Genomic DNA, 22575 nt, shown 5'->3' with positions numbered 1-22575 from the left:
CTATCAGTGATTGCAGACCGAGCACCGCCACACGGCAGGTCTAGAGAGACTTCCTAGCACTCGCCCAGTTGTACAACCGCCTTTGCTAGCGATGGTTCACTGACAAAATACGCTCTCACTTGCCGAGACGATAGTTAGCGTAGCCTTCAGCTACGTCATTTGCTACGACCTAGCAAGGCGCCATTACCAGTTACTATTGATACTGAATCATGTACAGTCAAGAGCGACGCTCATCATTAATGGATTAAAGTTAAGTATTCCACCAGCTACGTCCGTTTTTCTAAAGTCTAATTTCCATGTCCTGTTCCAGACCTCACGCCAGCCTGCGTGAGCTAAAAAGCGTGCCTTTCGGCTTCCTCTCATACCCGGTGTTGGCTCTCCTGCCAACCCACAACAGTAACAGGGTCGTGCAAACCCGTTCGATATCCCGGCCCTTTATGGTGTTGTGTTAGGCGGTGAGGAAACCAGCGGGCACACAGCTTTGACTATCCTAGCTGGTGGACGAATCTGCCACCACTACCAACAGAGACGTCCAGTTGAGCAGCAAGTTTTATGTTTGTTGAATTTCTTGCGCCTTACGAGGCAGATCGTGGCAATTTTATGTCAAATATAGTCACAGGTGATGAAACATGGGTTCATCTCTTCGAACCGTAATCAAAACGGCAATCCATGGAGTACCGTAACACCAGTTCTCTTCCGCAGAGCCGGCCATAGTGGCCGAGCGGTTCTAGGCGCTACAGTCTGGAACCGCGCGACCGCTACGGTCGCAGGTTCGAATCCTGCCTCGTTCATGGATGTGTGTGATGTCCTTAGGTTTGTTAGGCTTAAGTGGTTCTAAGTTCTAGGGGACTGATGACCTCAGAAGTTAAATCCCGTAGTGCTCAGAGCCATTTGAACCATTTTTTTTCTTCCGCAGAAAACGTTCGAAGCTGCACCCTGAGCCAGCAAAACCACGGTGACGGTCTTCTGGGACTCTGAAGGGGTTATTCTGTTTCATGTCCTCAGTCATGGTGGATGTCCTACCCATAAAATTCAGCGTGTTCGTCGCCACAAAAATGCAAATGAGTGTCCCCTTTCCCATGACAACGCAAGGCCTCACACAAGTCTGCGCATCTGAGAGGAGCTCACTAAACTTCATTGGACCGCTCTTCCTTCTCCACCCTACAGCCCGGATCTCGCTACTCCCGATTTCCATCTATTTGGCCCAATGAACTATATAGTCCGTGGGAAGCAGTACGTGTATGATGCAGCAAGACGTTGACTCCAACGGCGACCACTAAACTGGTACCGTGCCGGCATGTAGGTCCTCCTAGTAAGGTGAGTAAGGCCGTCAAATTGAACAGAGATTATGTTGGAAATTATGGTTTTGTAGCCAAAAGAGCGGGAAACAACATGATATATTGGAATCCTGAATAATACCAACCTGCTTTCAGAAAAAAGTGTTGCATTACTTATTGGACACCCCTCGCCTATCGGACTTGTGATTCGTGGTGAAACATATTCCATTTCCGTCAGCGTATGTAGATGGTGTTTTAAAACAAACTAAGAGTAGTTCTACGTATATCAGCATTCATGGAAGCTCTGTGAAAAAAGGAAAGGAGATGTTTTTCTGTTGCCACTGTATTTTGTTCTCAGTACTACCCTTGTAAAATTAAGAACAGATCACAGGTGTATTGCAGATATATTGGCTGACAGTATTCCTTTCTTTGTCCGCATAAAGATGTTAAATTAATATTGATACCTCATGTCAATGTTGCAGAACCCAGAATGCAACCCACTGGGTGACATGAGGGGGTGCAGTTCGCCGGAGCTCTGCGAGGAAGTCTTCGTAGAGGGCCCGATCGGAGAAAAGATAACGCGGGTCAACGCTTCCTGCCACAACATGCTGGACGTCGCCGAGAACCGGTCCCGAGACGCGAAGATGGTAACTCAGCGTCGCAGCAGCCTGCAGCAGTTACGCTGCTGTTTTCCTTTGTAATTTAGTATGTGAGAAGACTGCAGTTCTGACACCCTTAGAGACCTTTCAGACCTTCTTGGCTGCACTGATGATTTCCAGTTTTTATGAAAGCCTTATGTGTGTTAGGGCGCGTCATCGTGAAATCTCCTTCAGGGCAACTAACCATGGCACCTCCCATGAATTTAACACGTCTTTAATTCTTACTGCAGTTTTCAAACTAATGGAATTGTCCGAAAGATTCAGGATCTTAAAAAAGGAAATTAATTTGTAGTGAAACGTGCTGGAAACATGTTGGGAGATACTGGGGGTGAATCCTTTATGGATTGTACACGGTAGGGTAGAGTGTTGTACCGTCCTAGAGGAGAGAGGACGTAGTATCACATGACGTTTTCTGTTCGGTACCTCAGTCTAGTGACTGAGTTTATAATCGCACGAAGGAATGCGTATTAGATGCCGCCAAAACCAGTTTCCTACATCTTCTACTGTTTTTAGCGTTGCTAGAAATGAGGTTGTGTTTTGTACAGCATTTGTAAATATTTTGAGCTCTACATATTTAAGCGCACCATAATTACCTAAAGCTATTTAGAATATATTGTTAAATTTTCAGATACAGAATTTTATCATGTACATTTCTGTATATTCTTAAAACTTGTCATACATGGTCCAGTCACGTTGAACGATTCTCTTCAATATGCTTGTATGGATATGGTGTCTGTTCTTTCGGACATGTCTGAAAGAATAGACACGATATCCATATAAGTATATAGTTCTGGCGATACCGGACATGACCTTCTTCTGTGCGGATGCTCACATATTCCCCGAACTCTTACAGGATTGGACGAATGTCTTCCACGAGTAATGAGTGTGTTGTGGTGGGACACTACGAATGTAGTGTGTGGACATACAAGCTGAGAATGTGAGTCTCGCGGGAGGTCTGTGCAGTCGCTCTATCATCTGTGCCCTCGGGGGCGCAGATGGATACTGATTGGAACGATCAACAAACGAACTTGAACGGATGTCATGTGACGTCCGCAGTGACCAAACACAACGATCAATAACGAACAAAATGAAGAGAAAAAAAAAGATGGATAGAGCGTCTGCCATATAAGCAGGAGATCCCGGGTTCGATTCCCGGTCGGGGCACACATTTTTACCTGTCCCCGTTGATCTATATCAACGCCCGTGCGCAGCTGACGGTATTAATATAATTCTAATTTGATTCTCTTCAATCGTCGCTGGTCCCGTTCTTGCAGGATCTCTTTCCCGCCGCAGCGATGTCGGAGATGTTTTACCGGATTCCTTATGTTCACGGTATATTCGTGAAATGATCGTACGGGAAAATCCCCACCTCATCGCTACCTCTGAGATACTGTGTCCCATCGCTCGTGCGTCGACCATAACACCACGTTCAAACTCACTTAATTCTTGATAGCCTGCCACTGCGCCGGCCGAAGTGGCCGTGCGGTTAAAGGCGCTGCAGTCTGGAACCGCAAGACCGCTACGGTCGCAGGTTCGAATCCTGCCTCGGGCATGGATGTTTGTGATGTCCTTAGGTTAGTTAGGTTTAACTAGTTCTAAGTTCTAGGGAACTAATGACCTCAGCAGTTGAGTCCCATAGTGCTCAGCCATTTTTTTTTGAACCTGCCACTGCAGCAGCAGTAACCGATCTAACAACTGCGCCAGACACTTTTCATCTTACATGGGCACTGCCGACTGCAGCGTCATATTCTGCCTGTTTACATATATCCGTATTTGAATACACATGCCTATACCAGTTTCTTTGGCGCTTCAGTGTGTGACAGTCATACCTCCAGACAACTTTCCTACCGTGCGCTGATTACAATGCGTAAGTTAAATGGAAGTGATCATATTCAGTGTCTGCCTTCCAACGTTAATGTGGTCGGTAAGAAGTCGTTAATTGTTTGTTATTGTTTTGTGAATGTGGTAGTTTTCTTGAAATATAAGGAGATTACTGGTTTTACTGATTTTCCTGCTACTAATATCCGTTTCTATTGTGCTTGTCCTGTGTTAATGCTGTTTGAGGTGGTCTGCAGATTTTGAATGAGGTGTACTTGATAATTAAATGTTTATGAGTGCTGCTCCTGTGTAAACTTTCTCGTCTTCTTTATGTCGTATACGCGCTGATGAGGTGGGTGTTCGTATTATTTCGTGCAACCACTATACGCGAACATTTTCTTAAGTATTATCTCTGTTTCCCCCAAATCAGAAACAACGTAGGGACATTTAAGAGACCCCTGTAACTGATCTGCTACGCCTCAGTCTGGACGTGTGTGTTGCAGCAAGCGGCGATGACGAACAAGGAGATGTGGAAGCGCATGGTGGAGCTGTACCCGCAGGTGTGCCGGCTGCGGCAGAACACGACGGAGATGCAGGAGGCCGCGAGGCGAGTGCTGGACACCAAGGGCGACACTATAGCTCCTGCTGTCGCCAGCGCCTGCCGAGAAGTCCTCGAATTCCCTGCCGGCAACTTTGACGTGCTGGCGGAGCAAGTGCTCACCTGCTTCAGGTAGGTCGCCATCCAAAATACTGTCCTACAAAAGCGATATGTTTCACAATTAAATCCCAGGTGGTGGCGGTGGTGGAAGTGATAGTAATGGTTGTAGCAGTAGTAGTAGAGGTGGTGGTGGTGGTAGTGGTGACTTATACGAAAGCAAGATGGTGATGGTTATTTTCATATAAAATGTGTCAGGTAGCCGTAGACAGATTTAGAAATATGTTACATCACATAGTCTATAGAAATATTTATTTTTTGAAATGCCCCATATTAATCAGAAGTATCATGGAGTAAGACCAGATCGTTGAAGGTGAGATCAAAATCACGGCAAAAGATTTTCATGTTGCCAGCCTAACAACAGTGTAGTTTCGAAGGAAGTTTACCGAGCGAGGTGGCGCAGTGGTTAGCACACTGGACTCGCATTCGGGAGGACGACGGTTCAATCCCGTCTCCGGCCATCCTGATTTAGGTTTTCCGTGATTTCCCTAAATCGCTTCAGGCAAATGCCGGGATGGTTCCTTTGAAAGGGCACGGCCGATTTCCTTCGCCATCCCTCCCTCACCCGAGCTTGCGCTCCGTCTCTAATGACCTCGTTGTCTACGGGACGTTAAACACTAATATCCTCCTCCTCCTCCTTCGAAGGAAGTTTATAACGTTCTTTCTACCCATCATCTACAATCGATGTGTGGCGTTCCTATGAAAAATAATCATTTGTATACTTTGGTCCACGCCTCTCCTTCCATCAGTTGAACGAATCGCCTGCCTTCTGAAGTAAGGGGGGGGGGGGGAGGGATATAATTAACTGGGGAACTCGACGTTGTGCCCTGGTGGTGCCAGTCGATACTTTCGGCTGCCCTGTAACATCGTCTTGGGTGAGAGTATTCTTATCAAATTTGCGATACGCAGTATCGCAAGTGGTACTTGAGTGGAGGCCGCTGTTCTGTTTGACAAAATTGTCTTCAGCCTTATTTCCACTGCCTCTTTCATCACAGAGTCCCGGAGCATTACGAGGGCGTGCTGAAAACTAATGCCTCGTAATTTCTTATGTAAAAACTTTTAGAGCTTTTTAAATAAAACAGTCCTTGTACATCTTTATTCATCATGTCTACATATTTCTTTCTCAACATAGTCAGCTTGACAACGAACACATTGCTCCCGACGAGAAACCAATTTGTTAGTACTGTCTGTAGACTGTTTGACTTCGTTGACGAAGCCACAGCCTCACCTCTGCTTGCACCGCTTTATCACTATCAAAGTGAATTCCTTGAAGGCCTTGTTTAAGTTCTGGGCACAGATGAAAATCGGATGAGGTCAAGTTATCGGGTTGTTACAGACGTCGCAGCGCTCGTGCGTAGTCTAACATTGTCATGCTGAAAGAGAAGGTACTCCATGTGTGGACGAACGTTTCGAATTCGACACTCGATTACTGCACGACATAATTACTTTACACACGCCATTTTACAGGACACAATTCGGAGCCCTTTAGCAACAGAGGGCTAAAGTTAGATAAGATATGGATGTCGACTTTGCATCAACGATGCAATCGAGAATAATGACATTAGTCAGAGATAGACTTACAGTCGGCCCCACGTGGCGTATGGTGGTGCCCGCAATGCGCTCTATATAAACGGGACCGCCACGGCCTGGCAGCAAATCCTTGACTCACCACGCAAGATGTTGCCCACAGTTGGCAACGAAACAGTAGGAAGAAGGAGTTTTACAGATCGACCACGGCCTCTCAGCCCGGAAGTTTTAACTAATGAAGACGCCGACTGTGAAAGCCTACACGTTAGTAGTGAAATCAGTTTGAACAAATGCTACATCAGCGGCATGTGGTGGGGGGGGGGGGGAGGGGGGAGCGGAGGGGGGATACGGTGTAAGATCTGAGGCACTCCTTTAGACTAAAAGCCGTATTTCAGAAAAAGTCCGTGCACATATCGTCAGGAATGTGTAAGGCTTCTTCGCGGAACGCCAGATACTATTGCGTCTCTGACCTGCACAATCGATGGATTGTCATTCGAGGTCTGCCACCTACCACTACTGATGCTTTTCGAAGTCACTTCCTAATCAAACGGATGACCATTCGTTAGGAAAATATCCATATCCTCTTTGATTCTGCGTCCACTACGATTATAGGCTCTGACTATGACACCTGTTCATTGGACATCTTGTCGACTCGAAGTCACAGAAAATTTTCAGAGTTGTGGCACTAATCTTTGTTTGTTGTCATGTACCTAATTTAAAGTACTCGTTCTGACAAAACTGCAGGACGAAGAAGGCAAATAACACTAAAAAAACTATCAGTAGTACAGTTTACTTCATCTTGTAACATATGATGTCTATGTTAACATTCAACGCTTGTAAAGTTATGGCAGTAACCTACAGACACTGAAATGTTATAGTTCACAACAGCCATGCCGGTCATCGGACACATAGTACGGCGCCTTAGTCACATGATTCACCTTTCAGAAGCGTGTATTTTTGTCCACGGAAAGCATTTTGAAGGTTGATTGTAAATTAATGCATTTACATTCAGTGTTTGGCATTGTAGTGAGCTATGCTGTTGTGGTTGCAACAATATTGAGATTTTAATTGCGTCATACCTTTTTGTGCCATGAATAAAGAGCGACAGATACACTGAAGAGCCAAGGAACCCCCCCCCCCCTCACCCCCCCACTCTACAAACTATAATATGGTTGACCTTGGAGCCACGCATAGCCTTCATAGAAGTGAGATAAGCATAAACCACTCTAATTTTCTACAATGTTGCCACATTGTGTATTTTATCAGTGCGTTTTCCCCAGACCATAAACATATGACATTTGCGTCAATTTCGAGACAGCCTGTACGTAGTAGTAATATAATAATAATAATAATAATAATACATGAAGCTGAAGGTTGAGCTGATGGAGACAGCCCGACAGGCTACTGCAAATACTTTCGGTATTTTGCATTGCAGTGAGCTGTTTTAGCATTTGTACTCCACCAAAATATGTGCAAAAGTAATAGCTTCGTAACAATTATTTTGTGTGTGAATAGAATGGCGCAAAACCCATGTTTTAACAAAACACGCTAGAAACTGGATAGGAACTGTTAAAGCAACAATAGTAACGTTTTATATTTATAAATTAACACTCATTTTCGGTGCACTAACTTCAAGTAACTCAACATTAACTGCTTGATGTTTTTTGTTTTATGTCTGTCTGGAACAAGACACGCCTAGTTAATGCCAAAAATCGAAGCCAGATAACAAGTTTCCCATACCACCTTTCTAATACGTAAATAAGCCAGCTGCCTCCCACTCACACACTCCGTGACTTCTGCCACTGACACATTTTTGTTTTTCCAACGGTCAGTCGGTAAGCTTTCATTTTTATAAAACTGATTACAATTGGTCTTGTTAGTTCATAAAAAAGTTTTTCATACTACATCTTATTACATTTTATTTGACTTGTTCTTTCACCTTATTTACTGTCACAAAATAGGCATGTTTTGCTCAGATTCAGAGTTATATATCGTTCCGGTTATTAATGGTTGATTGTTTGACTTGAGGAATGGACCAAACAGTGGGGTCATTGGGTTCATCGGATTAAGGAAGGATGGGGAAGGAAATCGGCCGTGCCCTTTCAAAGGAACCATCCCGGCATTTGCTTGAAGGGAATTAGGGAAATCACGGAAAACCGAAATCAGAATCCCTGGACGCGGGTTTGAACCATCGTCCTCCCGAATGCGAGTCCAGTGTGCTATAATCACTGCGCCACCTCGCTCGGTGATTATTAATGTCGTGTTTAGTTTTATATGACTAATATGCAACTTCAACACTCACCCACATGAATGTAATGATTTGACATGGAGATAAATTAATAATCAATGTTAGTTTTTATGAAACATCCAAACTTTTTACAAAATTTTTGAATTTTCATTTTGGAAACAATGAAGTACTCCATATCCGTGTATTTTTGTCTGTCATTTTGAACTGTTGCATTTACGAAAAAAATTCGGGGAGAGTGTTAAATATCTACTCAAAGCCACACAATAGTCAAAGCCCGAAAAGACAAGCTATAAATCCAAGCTGTAAATCGAAAAATATGCTACAGTAATTTAGGTTATCGATATCTAAATTAAGAAATAGCTGGAGTACTTTTATTTCACTATGCTATTTCGGCTGCAAATAATACTGAAATTTGAGTTTTGTTTTATATTTATTGTTCACAAATAAACTGTGCCGCAGAGTAAACTGAAGTTCACTGTTATAGCACCACTTCGTGAGTAGTAGAATACAGATTAATTCTAAGTAGTTTTCCGTAAATCGAAAAATACGCTACAATAATTTAGGATACCGGTATCTATATTAAAACGCAGCTGAAACTGTTTTATTTCACAATTCTGTTGTGGCTCCAATAATATTGAAAATTGAACTGTGTCTTAGCTTATTTGTTCACGAATAAACTGTTGTGAACAGTAAACTAAAGTTCACTGTTAGCACCACTTCATAAGTTGTGAAAGGCATAATCATTCGAAGTAGTCTTCTTTCCATGAGCATTTACCCCATCCAGTACGGGCTCCATTGTACTCAAGCTTTGATAAATGCATTTTTATTTAACTTTGCTGTCCGAATGCCCTTCCAGTTACGGCTAGCATCAGTTCACTAAGGAGAGGAATTCGGATGAGTTACCGGTCTGTTAATTATGTAAACTTTATTCTGTGTATGGTGTTACTCGTATTTTAAATGTTTGTGTATCGCATTTTTTGAGACGGAAGGTGGGGGCCATCCAAGCATTTGCCTAAATGAACGTGGGAAACAGCACTCAGGCTAGTCGTAGCACTAGGTATGGCGGTTACCGCTGAAACAACCAGTTTCCGGTTATTAAAACCGCTCAAAATTACCGGCTTCTGAAATAACCGAGTTTTGGTTTTTTATTCCTATTATTTTCTGTAATAAACATAGAAATCGAGCCAATTGTGAAATACTTTGACTCCCTCAGTTTCAAGATAAATAGAATAAAATGTTAAATTAAATAGGCAGCCGGCCGAAGTGGCCGTGCGGTTAAAGGCGCTGCAGTCTGGAACCGCAAGACCGCTACGGTCGCAGGTTCGAATCCTGCCTCGGGCATGGATGTTTGTGATGTCCTTAGGTTAGTTAGGTTTAACTAGTTCTAAGTTCTAGGGGACTAATGACCTCAGCAGTTGAGTCCCATAGTGCTCAGAGCCATTTGAGCCATTTTTTTAAATAGGCAAATAAAATAAATCTTAATCCATCCACCGTTCGCTGCTTTTCTCGGAACGTGATAAGTAGTTGAATACTGCAAATAATCACCAGTGTTCTCCTATTGACTCCAATTTTTTGAAACTCTGCTCAAAAATCATGTTGTAATCGGGGTTCATATCACCATTTGCATATTATGAATAGTCATGCAGAAGGGTGGAAACTGAGGTTGCGGAACTCTGTTTTTCGTGTTAACTTCGGCGTTTTCAAGGGCTACGAGCAGATAGACGCATGTTATGCAAACACAGACAGCAGGTCCGCTACTTTCTATTTTTATCGTAAACTGTGAATGAACTGTTATTAAGTTTTTAATTTATTTTTGCTGTTACAGTAAGTTCCTGCCTCCTGCCATCGTAGAAATGGTACACAAACTTTAATCTTATGCGATTTTTCGTTCTACTGATTTTTATTTGTATGAACTAGTTTTCGGCTTGTTAGGCCATCTTCAGATAACTACTGTCTATTATTTACAAGGAGCTTGTGTTCTTACGAACCAAACAATCTGGACTAAGATACAACGCACTTACATACGATCTTTAGTTGTGGCATTGTCTTTGGAATTGTCATACGAGTCTTCTGACTTTTTGTTCTGTAAAACTGTTCTTTAACATAAAACATCACATTTTATGGTTTGTCAGCACCATGTATGACAACAATTAGAATTATTTAGAATACACATTATTACAAATTTACATTTTTTTGGTATTTGTTGTGAACAGTTGCACTTATGCAGGACTTGGTTAAGTTTTTAGTTTCTTCATTAAAGGTTTTGAGGAGTCTTTGCTAAGGACACTGTAGGTATTAGGTGTGAGGAGTTTTTTCACTTTTTCAACATATTTACTTTTGTCCATGAGGACCAAGGTACTACTTTTATCTGCTCTCGTAATAATTGTTTTGCTTTGGGCGATTGTAAATTTGTAATAGTGTGTATTCTAAATAATTCTAATGGTTGGCATACATGCTACTGACAAACCATAAAATGTGATTTTTATGTTACACTACAGTTGTACAGAACAAAAAGTCAAAAGACCCGTTTGGCAATTCCAAAGGCAATATCATAACTAAAGATCGTATGCAAGTGCGTTGTATCTTAGTCCAGTAGGTTTGGTTCGTAAGAGCACAAGCTCCTTGTAAACAATAGCCAGTAGTTAGCTGAAGATGGCCTAATAAGCAGAAAACTAGTTCATACAAATAAAAATCAGTAGAACAAAAAACCGGATTAGTGTTATTCAACCCTCAATATTTAATATTTTAAAGCAAGTGAAGCATTGTACGTTACTCTGTAAAAATATTTGCAGACTATGATTGGCACCATTCTGCAATTGAACGAATTGTCCGGCGACGTTAGAGGGTAACTGCCGTATAGTCTTACACACTACATATACACGCGTGCCTTAAGCCCACGACAAACGGCAACAGGGACATCATTATGTCAGCAGTACTGTACCAATTCTTATGCAAAGTATTTGTTGCTCGTTTCTATCGGCATTGTAATTGAAATAGCACTGATTACCTTTCACATTTTCTATAATAGCGCAACATTCCAAATCAATACACAATTTACGAATAAAAATGAGTCTTTTTTTTTCTAGATGTATGTTTAAAAACGAAACATTTTAGCATTGCTGCTACGGCTAATTGATATTACTCGGTTACGTGAGGCAATACTGACCCTACGACTTATCTTAGAAGCTAGATTAAGGAAAGGCAAACCTACGTTTCTAGCATTTGTAGACTTAGAGAAAGCTTTTGACAATGTTGACTGGAATACTCTATTTCAAATTCTGAAGGTGGCAGGGGTAAAATACAGGGACCGAAAGGCTATTTACTGGTTCAACTGGCTCTGAGCACTACGGGGTTTAATATCTATGGTCATCAGCCCCCTAGAACTTAGAACTACTTAAACCTAACTAACCTAAGGACACCACACAACACCCAGTCAACACGAGGCAGAGGGAAAATCCCTGACCCCGCCGGGAATCGAACCCGGGAACCCGGGCGCGGGAAGCGAGAACGCTACCGCACGACCACGAGCTGCGGACAAAGGCTATTTACAATTTGTACAAAAACCAGATGGCAATTATAAGAATCGATGGACATGAAAGGGAAGCAGTGGTTGGGAAGGGTTGTAGCCTCTCCCCAATGTTATTCAATCTGCATACCGAGCAAGCAGTAACGGAAACAAAAGAAAAATTCGGAGTAGGTATTAAAATCCATGGAGAAGAAATAAAAACTTTTAGGTTCGCCGATGACATTGTAATTCTCTCAGAGACAGCAAAGGACTTGGAAGAGCAGTTGAACGGAATGGATAGTGTCTTGAAAGGAGGATATAAGATGAACATCAACAAAAGCAAAACGAGGATAATGGAATGTAGTCGAATTAAGTCGGGTGATGCTGAGGGAATTAGATTAGGAAATGAGACACTTGAAGTAGTAAAGGAGTTTTGCTATTTGGGGAGCAAAATAACTGAAGATGGTCGAAGTAGAGAGGATATAAAATGTAGACTGGTAATGGCAAGGAAAGCGTTTCTGAAGAAGAGAAATTTGTTAAGATCGAGTATAGATTTAAGTGTCAGGAAGTCGTTTCTGAAAGTATTTGTATGGAGTGTAGCCATGTATGGAAGTGAAACATGGATGATAACTAGTTTGGACAAGAAAAGAATAGAAACTTTCGAAATGTGGTGCTACAGAAGAATGCTGAAGATTAGATGGGTAGATCACATAACTAACGAGGAGGTATTGAATATAATTGAGGAGAAGAGGAGTTTCTGGCACAACTGGACTAGAAGAAGGGATCAGTTGGTAGGTCATGATCTGAGGCATCAAGTGATCACCAATTTAGTATTGGAGGGCAGCGTGGAGGGTAAAGGTCGTGGAGGGAGACCGAGAGATGAATACACTAAGCAGATTCAGAAGGATGTAGGTTGCAGTAGGTACTGGGAGATGAAGAAGCTTGCACAGTATAGAGTGGGATGGAGAGCTGCATCAAACCAGTCTCATGACTGAAGACAACAACAACAACAACAACAACAACAACAACTCGGTTTTTAGTAAAAAAAAAAGCACCTGTTATAACTAAGGCCAACCAAATACCGAAACATACCGGTTATTCAGAACTAAAATACCGGAACAGTTTTAACCGATCGGTTATCGCAAGTTAGCACGGTGCGTGTTACGCAATACGTGCAGGCAATAATAATAATGAGTAGTAAAAAAAATAATAACGTTGCAGGAACTTCACGGTGGAGGTGATGGAATCGGCGAGGCGCCTGGAGGAGCAGCTGATCTCGGGCAGCATGGAGCGCATCGAGCAGACGGCGCAGATACTGGAGGAGTGCATCCCGGACGTGGAGTCGTGCGACCTGCCCCAGGAGGACGTGACGGCGATGGTGGAGTGCGTGGCCCGCCGGGAGGCGGACAAGTCGCTGGACGAGCGCGAGAAGGAGCTGGGCGTCTTCGCCACGCACCTCGTCACCTTCGTCGGCGCCAACTACACCATGCTGGTGCAACGCATGAGCCGCTGCTTCGCGTACACCTTGGACTCGTACTCAAACGCGACCGAGGCCTTGTGGGACAATAACAGCCAGTGCACCGGCGTGCCGCGCGTCAAGGACGAGCTGTAGGAAATCGAGCGTCGAGCGAATGCGTGCGAGTCCTAGAAAGACTATTCTCGGACGCGAGAGAGGGAGAGAGAAGGAAAAGTCGAAGAGAAGTAGAGAGGCAGGGAGTAGTTGAGCATATGAGTTCGTGCCAGACGAATGAGAGGACATTTTTGTGAGGAGACTTCATGTAATGACAGTACTTGGATGTCACAAAGGAGATAAACCCTTAAGTTTTTTTGTAATAACAAAAATATACTGGTCTTCCATGATCTACTGTAGTACGTAATTTGCGAGCTAAAGCACATTACATGTTTAATTCTTAAGATTTTCCTTAGCCGGCCAGTGTGGCCGAGCAGTTCTAGGCACTTCAGTCTGGAACCGCGCGCCCGCTACGGTCGCAGGTTCGAATCCTGCATCGGGCATGGATGTGTGTGATGTCCTTAGGTTTAAATAGTTCTAAGTTCTAGGTGACTGGTGACCTCAGATATTAAGTCTCATAGTGCTCAGAGCCATTTGAACCATTTTTGATTTTCCTTGTTAGCCGCGCTTTTAGAGGAAGCTCTGTTTTCTTGTTCGCAAAGGTTGCGACCAAAACGCTGTATATTTAGTTTCATGCTCTATGGAAAGTTTGAACCACTTTTTATCGAAATGATGTGGGATGAGTCAGGTTACAGTGTATGTGTGTGGGATTACTTTTAACGCGAATAAACATATTATTTTTCAGTCCTATTTCTGCAGCTATACTTAAAACTAGTTTTTGTATCAGGCTACCAGCTTTAAATAAAAATGCGTCTGTGAAATGGAAGTAGTTGTTCAGAAGAAATTATTTTACCTTTGTTAGCGTGGAAGTTTTCTGAGTATCGTACCGCGTCGTAGCGTAAAAAACTATACTGGAGAAAGCAACGTTCCGGTCATAACAGTGGCCTTCTTCTGGGCCTACTGATGTATTTCAGCTGTGCAGAGTCGCTTATATTTTGTCACTGCTGCTCACTATGCGTGAGTTACGTCATAATTTTAAAAGATCGTTGTTATTGTTGGTCACCTGAGGCGAAAGAAGCGGGAACTTCCTTATAATAGGTTGCAACGGCGGAGGAAGTGGGGATCTGGTCTTGTCTATTGCTTCTTTCATTCTTTGTGTGTGTGTGAAATCTTATGGAACTTAACTGCTAAGGTCATCAGTTCCTAAGCTTACACACTACTTAACCTAAATCATCCTAAGGACAAACACACACACCCATGCCCGAGGGAGGACTCGAACCTCCGCCGGGACCAGAAGCACAGCCCATGACTGCAGCGCCCTAGACCGCTCGGCTAATCCCACGCGGCTTCTTTCATTGTTTGCTATGACTGGTGTTCATCGGCGAATGAGGCGTGGGCTCCTGGTCCTCCCGCTCGACGCAGTCCATGCGGCGGCAATAATTCGCCGGTAGCGTTCGCGTCTCGTCTTGTTGGTGTGGCCTATTGGACTCTAACGGCCGGCAGCCAGGATGCGGAGAGCCTGAATCCATCATCTATGATTATTTTGTAAGGGTGTTTCATTGTTTCTATAGCTTCTCTGTTCTTGCGTTTTGTCACAGCCGACTACTTAACCAGTGGGTGAGTTTCGTTAAATCTGATTTCCTTGCTGCAGTTTTGCCGGTGTTCCGCCACAGCAGACTCGCAGTGCTGCCCCGGACGAATACAACGCAAGCTCCCCATTCTCACCACCGCTGCAACCTGTTATAATAAAGTTCCCGCTCCTTCCCACCACAAGTGAAACGTCATGCTCAGTGAAAAGCACTGACAAAATATAAGAGACTCCACACAGCTAAGACATATCAGAAGACCCAGAAGAAGGCCACTGTAACCATGGCCGAAACGTTGGTTTCTCGAGTTTAATTTTTGACATTATGATGCGGCACGCCGGCCTTGATGGTCGAGCGGTTCTAGGCACTTCAGTCCGGAACCGCACTGCTGCTACGGTCGCAGGTTCGAATTGTGCTTCGCGCATGGATGTGTGTGATGTCCTTAGGTTAGTTAGGTTTAAGCAGTTGTAAGTCTAGGGGACTGATGACCTCAGATGTCCCATAGTGCATGGAGCCATTTGAACCATTTGATGGGGCACGATACTCTGAAAACTCTTATGTTAACTGACCCTAGCCGCGGAAGCCTACGAAATTATATTTCAGGTTTGATTTATAACGTGCTTTGCTACGTGCCAAACATTTTATGTTACTGATCAAACTTTTGTTGTCGCATAATAAACTAATTTCGGAGCCACTGACAACTTTATTAATAAGCAATGAAGGTCATTTTTCATCTAGTGTTGTAGGTAAGTGCATTAGTATTCTTCTCAAACTGTGATGAATTATTTACTACAAATTTCATTTCTGAATGTACAGGGTAATTCAAAATTCCTGTTATAGGCTTCTGTGAGTCGTACAGCGAGAGGACTTACACTCATGCTCATAAGTTAACGATAATCGTAGAATGTGGTGCCACACAACGTGGCACTACACAAAACTGACGCTAATAGCATAGGCACATAGGGAACACACACGACACAGATCTGTACGTCCACGGTATTGGTGAAAAGTTGAGAAAACTGTCCCGAAACACATGGGCTACAAAACGCCACTGTTTCCTGCACATGTACCACGATATCAATATGGGATATGATCACCATGCACACGTACATAGGCCGCACAACGGGTTCGCATACTCTGGATCAGGTGGTCGAGCAGCTGCTGCGGTATAGCCTCCCATTCTTGCACCAGTGCCTGTCGGCGCCCCTGAAGTGTCGTAGGGGTTTGAAGACGTGCAGCGATACGTCGACCGAGAGCATCCCAGACGTGCTCGATGGGGTTTAGGTCTGGAGAACAGGCAGGCCACTCCATTCGCCTGATATCTTCTGCTTCAAGATACTCCTCCACGATGGCAGCCCGGTGGGGCCGTGCGTTATCATCCACCAGGAGGGACCCCCTGCACCCCTGAAGAGGCAGACATACTGGTGCAAAATGACGTCCCGATACACCTGACCTGTTTCAGTTCCTCTGTCAAAGACATGCAGGGGTGTACTGCACCAATCACAATCCCACCCCACACCATCAAACCACGACCTCCATACAGGTCCTTTTCAAGGATATTAAGGGGTGGGTATCTGGTTCATGGTTCACGCCAGTTGAAAACCCGGGGAGAATCACTGTTCAGACTGTACCTGGACTCGTCCGTGAACATAACCTAGGACCACTGTTCCAATGATCATGTACTGTGTTCTTGACACCAGGCTTTAGGGGCTCTCCTGTGACCAGAGGTCAGTGAAATGCACCTTGCATGACTCCGGGCGAATAAACCATGTGTGTTAAGAAGTCTGTAGACCGTATGTCTGGAGACAACTGTTCCAGTGGCTGTGGTAAGGTCCCGAGCAAGGCTACCTGCAGTACTCTATGGCCGTCTGCGAGCTCTGATGGTGAGATATCGATCCTCTTGTGGTGTTGTACACTGTGGACGTCCCTGGACACGTTTCCTGTCTGCTGGAATCGTTGCCATAATCGTGAGATCACACTTTTTGGCACACGGAGGGCCCGTGTTACGACCTGCTGTGTTTGATCAGCCTCCAGTCGCCCTAGTATTATACCCCTCATAACGTAATCAATATACGTTCTTTGAGCCATTTTCAACACACAGTTACCATTAGTACGTCTGAAAACGTCTGCACCCTTACTCGCTGCACTGTACTCTGACATGCACCAACACACCTCTGCGTATATGGACTACTGCCAGCGCGCCTGTGCGAAGAGCGCAGGTCAAATGCACGGCATGGTCATACTCCGAGGTGATTTAAACCCGCAAACCGCCCACCAGAGCATTGTTTCATCGTGTATCAGCATTATCCCTAATTTATGAGCATGAGTGTAGTAGATAAGCTTCTGATGAGGAACTCATGTTCGGAAATGTACCGTGTCGAAGTAAAATAAGATTGAATATCGAATTACTTTTGAATCTGCTTCACGGTACGTACACAGCGAGACAGCTCTGACCTGCATCCTCTACGAGAGTTGCTCCACGTGGCGACATTGGTGTTCGTTGCACGAGCTATATCTGCGACGCGACTCATGCTTTCAAACAAACTGGACTGAGGAGATCTGGAAAACATTCTCGATACATGCATTGTGCAGCTCTACCACTGCGTAACGTACAGTGAAACGGGAGATTTTAAAGTGATCTGTATCCAAACGGTACATTTCCGTACAAGGGTAAACTTTATATACTACTAAAATAAAAAATAAAAACAAAAAGGAGCCTGCATGTATTGTGAAAGTGCAATTAAAATGCCTAACTGCTTAAAGAGATATCTATTTGAAACGTGACTACAGTTAACATTAAATTTTTTATTCTTACTGCTCGCAGCTTCTGTCACTATTAAAAACCTTCATCGCAAATCAAATTGTATTTAACTACTTCTATAATGTAGCATGCTCTGTATTCTCGCTAAACATTGGTGTGTGACTCCAAATGTAATAAGTAAAGACTACCTAAATGTGGTATGACCCACTTAATGGTGTAAAGCAGGACGTAACGCTGTACATCCTTGGTTGTGGTTTTATTTGCGAAAGGAACAGTAAATGCATAAGTAGGTGAGTGCAGCAAATCCAACAACGAATTCTTCAATATGCGCCAACTCAAACTTTAATTCTACAAGGTGTCAAACTTGTACCTACTGTTCATATGAGCAAAACTGTGTGCAACAAAAGGAAAGATTGCAAAGATTGAGATTCAGATAAAATATAAGAAAAATGTTTTCCGATATAGTATGAATTTCAGTATCGCTATGTCATTTATAAAGTATGTTTAACTTTCACCAGCCAGATTAGACAGTTACTGAAAATGTGGTCTTGTGCCCGGAGTAACGGAACTCAAATTCTTGTCCGACCATCCTGCTTTGAATTTTCTGTCCACTTCCTGAACAATTTCATGCAAATGCAGGAACGACTCCTACAAAAAGACCACGTCGAACACTCACCTCATTCATTTTTACAACTCATCACTCTAAGCCTCGATGCAGATCGGACGTTAGACTTTAATTATACGTTGTTGCTATTTTAGCATATTATTCGACATAGTCTTCTCATAATTTATCATCTAGGTCCTGACTTTCTCAATATTTTAAAATACGTGTGTGAACTTTATCTTCTACTGTTAATAAATTATTATTGTTATTATTATTATTATCATAATTATTACTTCTCCGTCTTCTGCATTTCAAGTATTAGGTCATTGCCTCTAACGGTGCCCATCTCTTCCTTAGTATTATCGGACTTCTTCGGTATACTGGATCATAATTTCCGAATTTTTAAGATAATCTGACGTTGTAAAGTAGTCCACTATATAAATGATCACTTCACCGCCTTCTGTTGTCTTCAATTCAGTTTCTTATTTTAATATGTTTAGTTAATTCCTAACGTCGCTGTTTCTTAATCTGTCTGCTTTGGTACAGCGTTTCACAGCCCTAAGGAACCTCATTTCCGCTGCCTGGATCTTATTTTCTGGTCGTTTGTAAAGGACCCACGACTTGCTTCCGTAGAGTAGTGTGGAGGCGGCTATTCCTTTACAAAATGTCATTCACGATAATTTTTGCGTCTTGTTTCTAGAGTTGTTGCTCCACGTAAGTTTCCAAATTTTGCTACTTTCTTGTCTATATCTTTATGTGATATCACATCACAGATGATTAAAATGACTGATCTGTTCTACTTGTGTATTTTTACCACTACTTTTTCTTATGGGGTCCATCCGGTAAAAACCATGGTTTTAATTTTCTTTGTGGATATATTCATATTCTAGTCTCCAGTTAGCGTACTTTTCTTTTTTGCAGGTCATTCTCCTTCTCTACTGAAGTCTGTATACGAGTATTCAATTCAGAGCAGTCTCCTTGGCTTCACCTCACACAGTAGCTTCTCATATAATTTCTGTGTGTGTGTGTGTGTGTGTGTGTGTGTGTGTGTGTGTGTGTGTGAGTGTGTACGTGTGTGTTAGAAAGCCTGAATAAAACGCTACACCCTTCTCCGACCACCAGTTAGTGATAAAAAGGTGCTGCCAGCTCTCAGTTTATATCTAACGTGTGATTGTCTCTGCCCGCATCTCGTGGTCGTGCGGTAGCGTTCTCGCTTCCCACGCCCGGGTTCCCGGGTTCGATTCCCGGCGGGGTCAGGGATTTTCTCTGCCTCGTGATGGCTGGGTGTTGTGTGCTGTCCTTAGGTTAGTTAGGTTTAAGTAGTTCTAAGTTCTAGGGGACTGATGACCATAGATGTTAAGTCCCATAGTGCTCAGAGCCATTTGAACCATTTTTTTGTGATTGTCTTTTACTCGTATAGTCTTTTTGTGTGTTTATTAAATGGAATGGACACCCTCTTTTCTCCTTTATGCTCCCCTGTTTGCCTCCATTAACTTTACAGAGAGGTTTATATCCAAATCAACAACTCCTAAGCGTTTTTATCAGTTAGATTCTGCGTGTTTTTCAATGGCCAGTTTCATCACAAATAATTCGTGAGTTGTCGATCTTCCTTTACGAAAACCCATTTATTCTTCACTAAATAAACTCTCTAATAATTCTAATAATACTGTTAATCTCTTGTCAAACTTAGCTATTGACAATTTAACGAGTCCCCTAGAACTTAGAACTACTTAAACCTAACTAACCTAAGGACATTACACACATCCCTGCCCGAGTCAGGATTGGAACCTGCGACCGTAGTAGTCGCGCGATTCCGGACTGCAGCGCCTAGAACCGCTCGGCCACCACGGCCGGCTTTTGTAGGAATCGTTCTTGCATGAGATTGTTCAAGAATATATATATATGGTGCGCCTGAAGTAAGTGCACCCATCGATCTCTCTGAAGCAAAAGTCCTCTGACTTTACTCATTTGATTTAGCTAGTTCTGGGAGCGTAAGGATCTCGCTGGCCAGTTGCAGCAGATCTCGTGAGTTCCGAACAATAATAAATTTATAAGCAAGTTTAACAAATTCCTACCATCGGGGATTTTGTCATCATTAACTAATAACGGTGTTATGTAGGAAGGTAGCCAGAAAATGTCTTAAACTGCATGACAGGTTCAACCCCGGCCAGCTAAAGCCCTTGTACACAGATAATGCACAGGAAAACGCTCCTTCTACCTAAATAATTACTGTGAGGCAATCACAGCCCCTATTACTTAGCTTCAAATGAACGTTCCTGTGTGTTGCAACCAATGCATGGTCCCACAGTCTAAAGCTCGGCGTGTTTCACCTAGTTTGCAAATCTTATCTTGCCAAAAGGAATTTATACTAACATCTCTCAGAATGCAGGTTTTATGGAATGCAGGATGCCCTCCTACTCTCCTGCTGTGCAGAGATGGGAGACTGTGACGTCGCTGTCCTATACCTGTTCATGGCTGGCTTTCAGCACTGAACAAGCTTATGACACTCTGTTCCTTCTAACAAGGAACCCCTTGAGTGTGAGGTCGCAAGCTGAATCTTCAGTAAAGCTCATTTGAAAGAGTTATGTTAGTAATTATAGGAAGAAAAATATTAGCTGGTAGTGAGTCACCATCAGGGGGGCTACAGAAAATAAATCTCTGGGAAGCGCAAAGATCAACCTTCTATAGGATGCATATATTACACTTCACAAAATGGACATCATCGACATTCAGGAAATGTTCTGAACAAACCACTAACTTACACCACGAACACCGAGTAAAAAATGGCATACCACAATGATCACGAAGGTTCGTACTGTCAGGATCGAAGGCAAACTCATTGGGAGTTACAAAGTATGCAGAATGTACAAGTAGGTGTCCACTCTTAAAGAATACATATTGAATCATATTGGTGTAACGGGGTGATGAGAATTGGTGGAATGTGATGGCTTGCAACCGAATGCGAAACGATCTGCTCTGGAGCTTTTCATGATACTGGCTATCCTTTAAGGCGTTGCTGCAGGTAGTGCTATAACATGTTTTTTATATGCTCGGAAAAAAAACATCCAGAGGCTGAATTGATCCAGTTGTTTCAGAAGCTCTAATGTTTCATTTGCCACTTCTTTCTCTCTCTGCTAAATTCCTTGGGTTCCTTTCTGACGAAATATCAACTTCTACAACTGTTGTTTTTTTATCGTTGCCATTGTTCTGCTTTGTATCAACACCGGTAGCACTTAGAGCACTGTTGTGAGTTGCTCGTCGACTAAGCTCTTAAGCCGCTTGCTGTGCTCACCATTGGATACCTCCAGTTCCGCCCCCCGTTGCTATTAGCAGCCAATATTGTGGTTGCATGGTAGACAATACGTGGGGTGTCGAATGCCGTAAACATCATTGGCCATTTGAGACCTCGCGCTCAACGGCTTCCTTGTAAGTTAACTTCCCTGTAATGAGCCAGTCAAAGGAAGCTACCAAGGCTGCAGAAGATAACAAGTTCCCAACACTGTTTTAAAAGGAAAGAAGAGGAAAAAGAAGTAATTAGCCGTGAAATCATTGGCAGTAGCGAATACTGTCTGCACTTTTCACGCATCGTTGAAGAATCGACTATACTGACTATTGGAATGAGCATATTACGTTATAAAATAGGTTACGTGACAGTTTTGTCATAAACTGCCATGTAACAATGACCCTACAGTGACAGAGCATATACCAACTATAAACATGCTGGTCACACAGAAGACATCGTTTCTGGACCTTTGCGAGTACTATACATTTTTAATCCTAATATCTTGATGCTGCTTTGCGTTTCTACAAATCTTCTGAGCATTAGTTTAATCGATCTGGCTATCTTTATTTCTACAAACTTCAGTGTATTTTATATGTATTTTTTTACCTTCTCACTTTCCTGCTTATTGAAAATGCATAAAAGACAGCGTATTATAGAAGTATAGTACCACCATTACTTAACTGCTTTCGTTATTGACGTACAGAAAACCATAGGAATATGGATAATTGTCTTTTGTCTGACAAGAACGATGTTAATCATTTTCTTTCTACCGACTGGTAACATGGGAAAGCACTCACAGTTTCTGTAAGGAGCTAAAGGTGCTGACAGACCTCTGCGAAACATTCTTGGTATTAGAAGCTTTCAAGACATCTGGTTCACATTTCTGCACTGATCTGCCAGAAAATTATGACCACCTACTATCGATATAAACCCGTCCAGGTGACATCAGCGTCACCTGGGGAGGAATGACTGGTAGTCAAACACAGGCGCGGTGCAAGTAGTATTAGTGAGCGTGCAGTCCG

At 43.0% G+C, this 22575-nt stretch overlaps 1 protein-coding gene across 1 annotated transcript in view; it reads left to right on the top strand.

Moving 5' to 3' along the window:
* The window catches only part of LOC126184999 (uncharacterized), a 35179-nt gene extending 21629 nt beyond the window's left edge, over positions 1-13550 (top strand). Inside the window, exons 2-4 of the mRNA XM_049927715.1 lie at positions 1760-1924; positions 4258-4484; positions 12971-13550. Coding sequence (XP_049783672.1) covers positions 1760-1924; positions 4258-4484; positions 12971-13361 — 783 coding nt within the window. The 3' untranslated portion in view covers positions 13362-13550. The remainder of the gene's footprint in view (positions 1-1759; positions 1925-4257; positions 4485-12970) is intronic.
* Positions 13551-22575: the final 9025 nt, after the last annotated feature.

Source organism: Schistocerca cancellata, chromosome 4 (genome assembly GCF_023864275.1).
Source record: "Schistocerca cancellata isolate TAMUIC-IGC-003103 chromosome 4, iqSchCanc2.1, whole genome shotgun sequence".
NCBI classification, from domain to species: Eukaryota; Metazoa; Arthropoda; class Insecta; order Orthoptera; family Acrididae; genus Schistocerca; species Schistocerca cancellata.
Note: the sequence above shows the minus strand (reverse complement) of the source record. Positions and strands in the feature narration are given on the sequence as shown.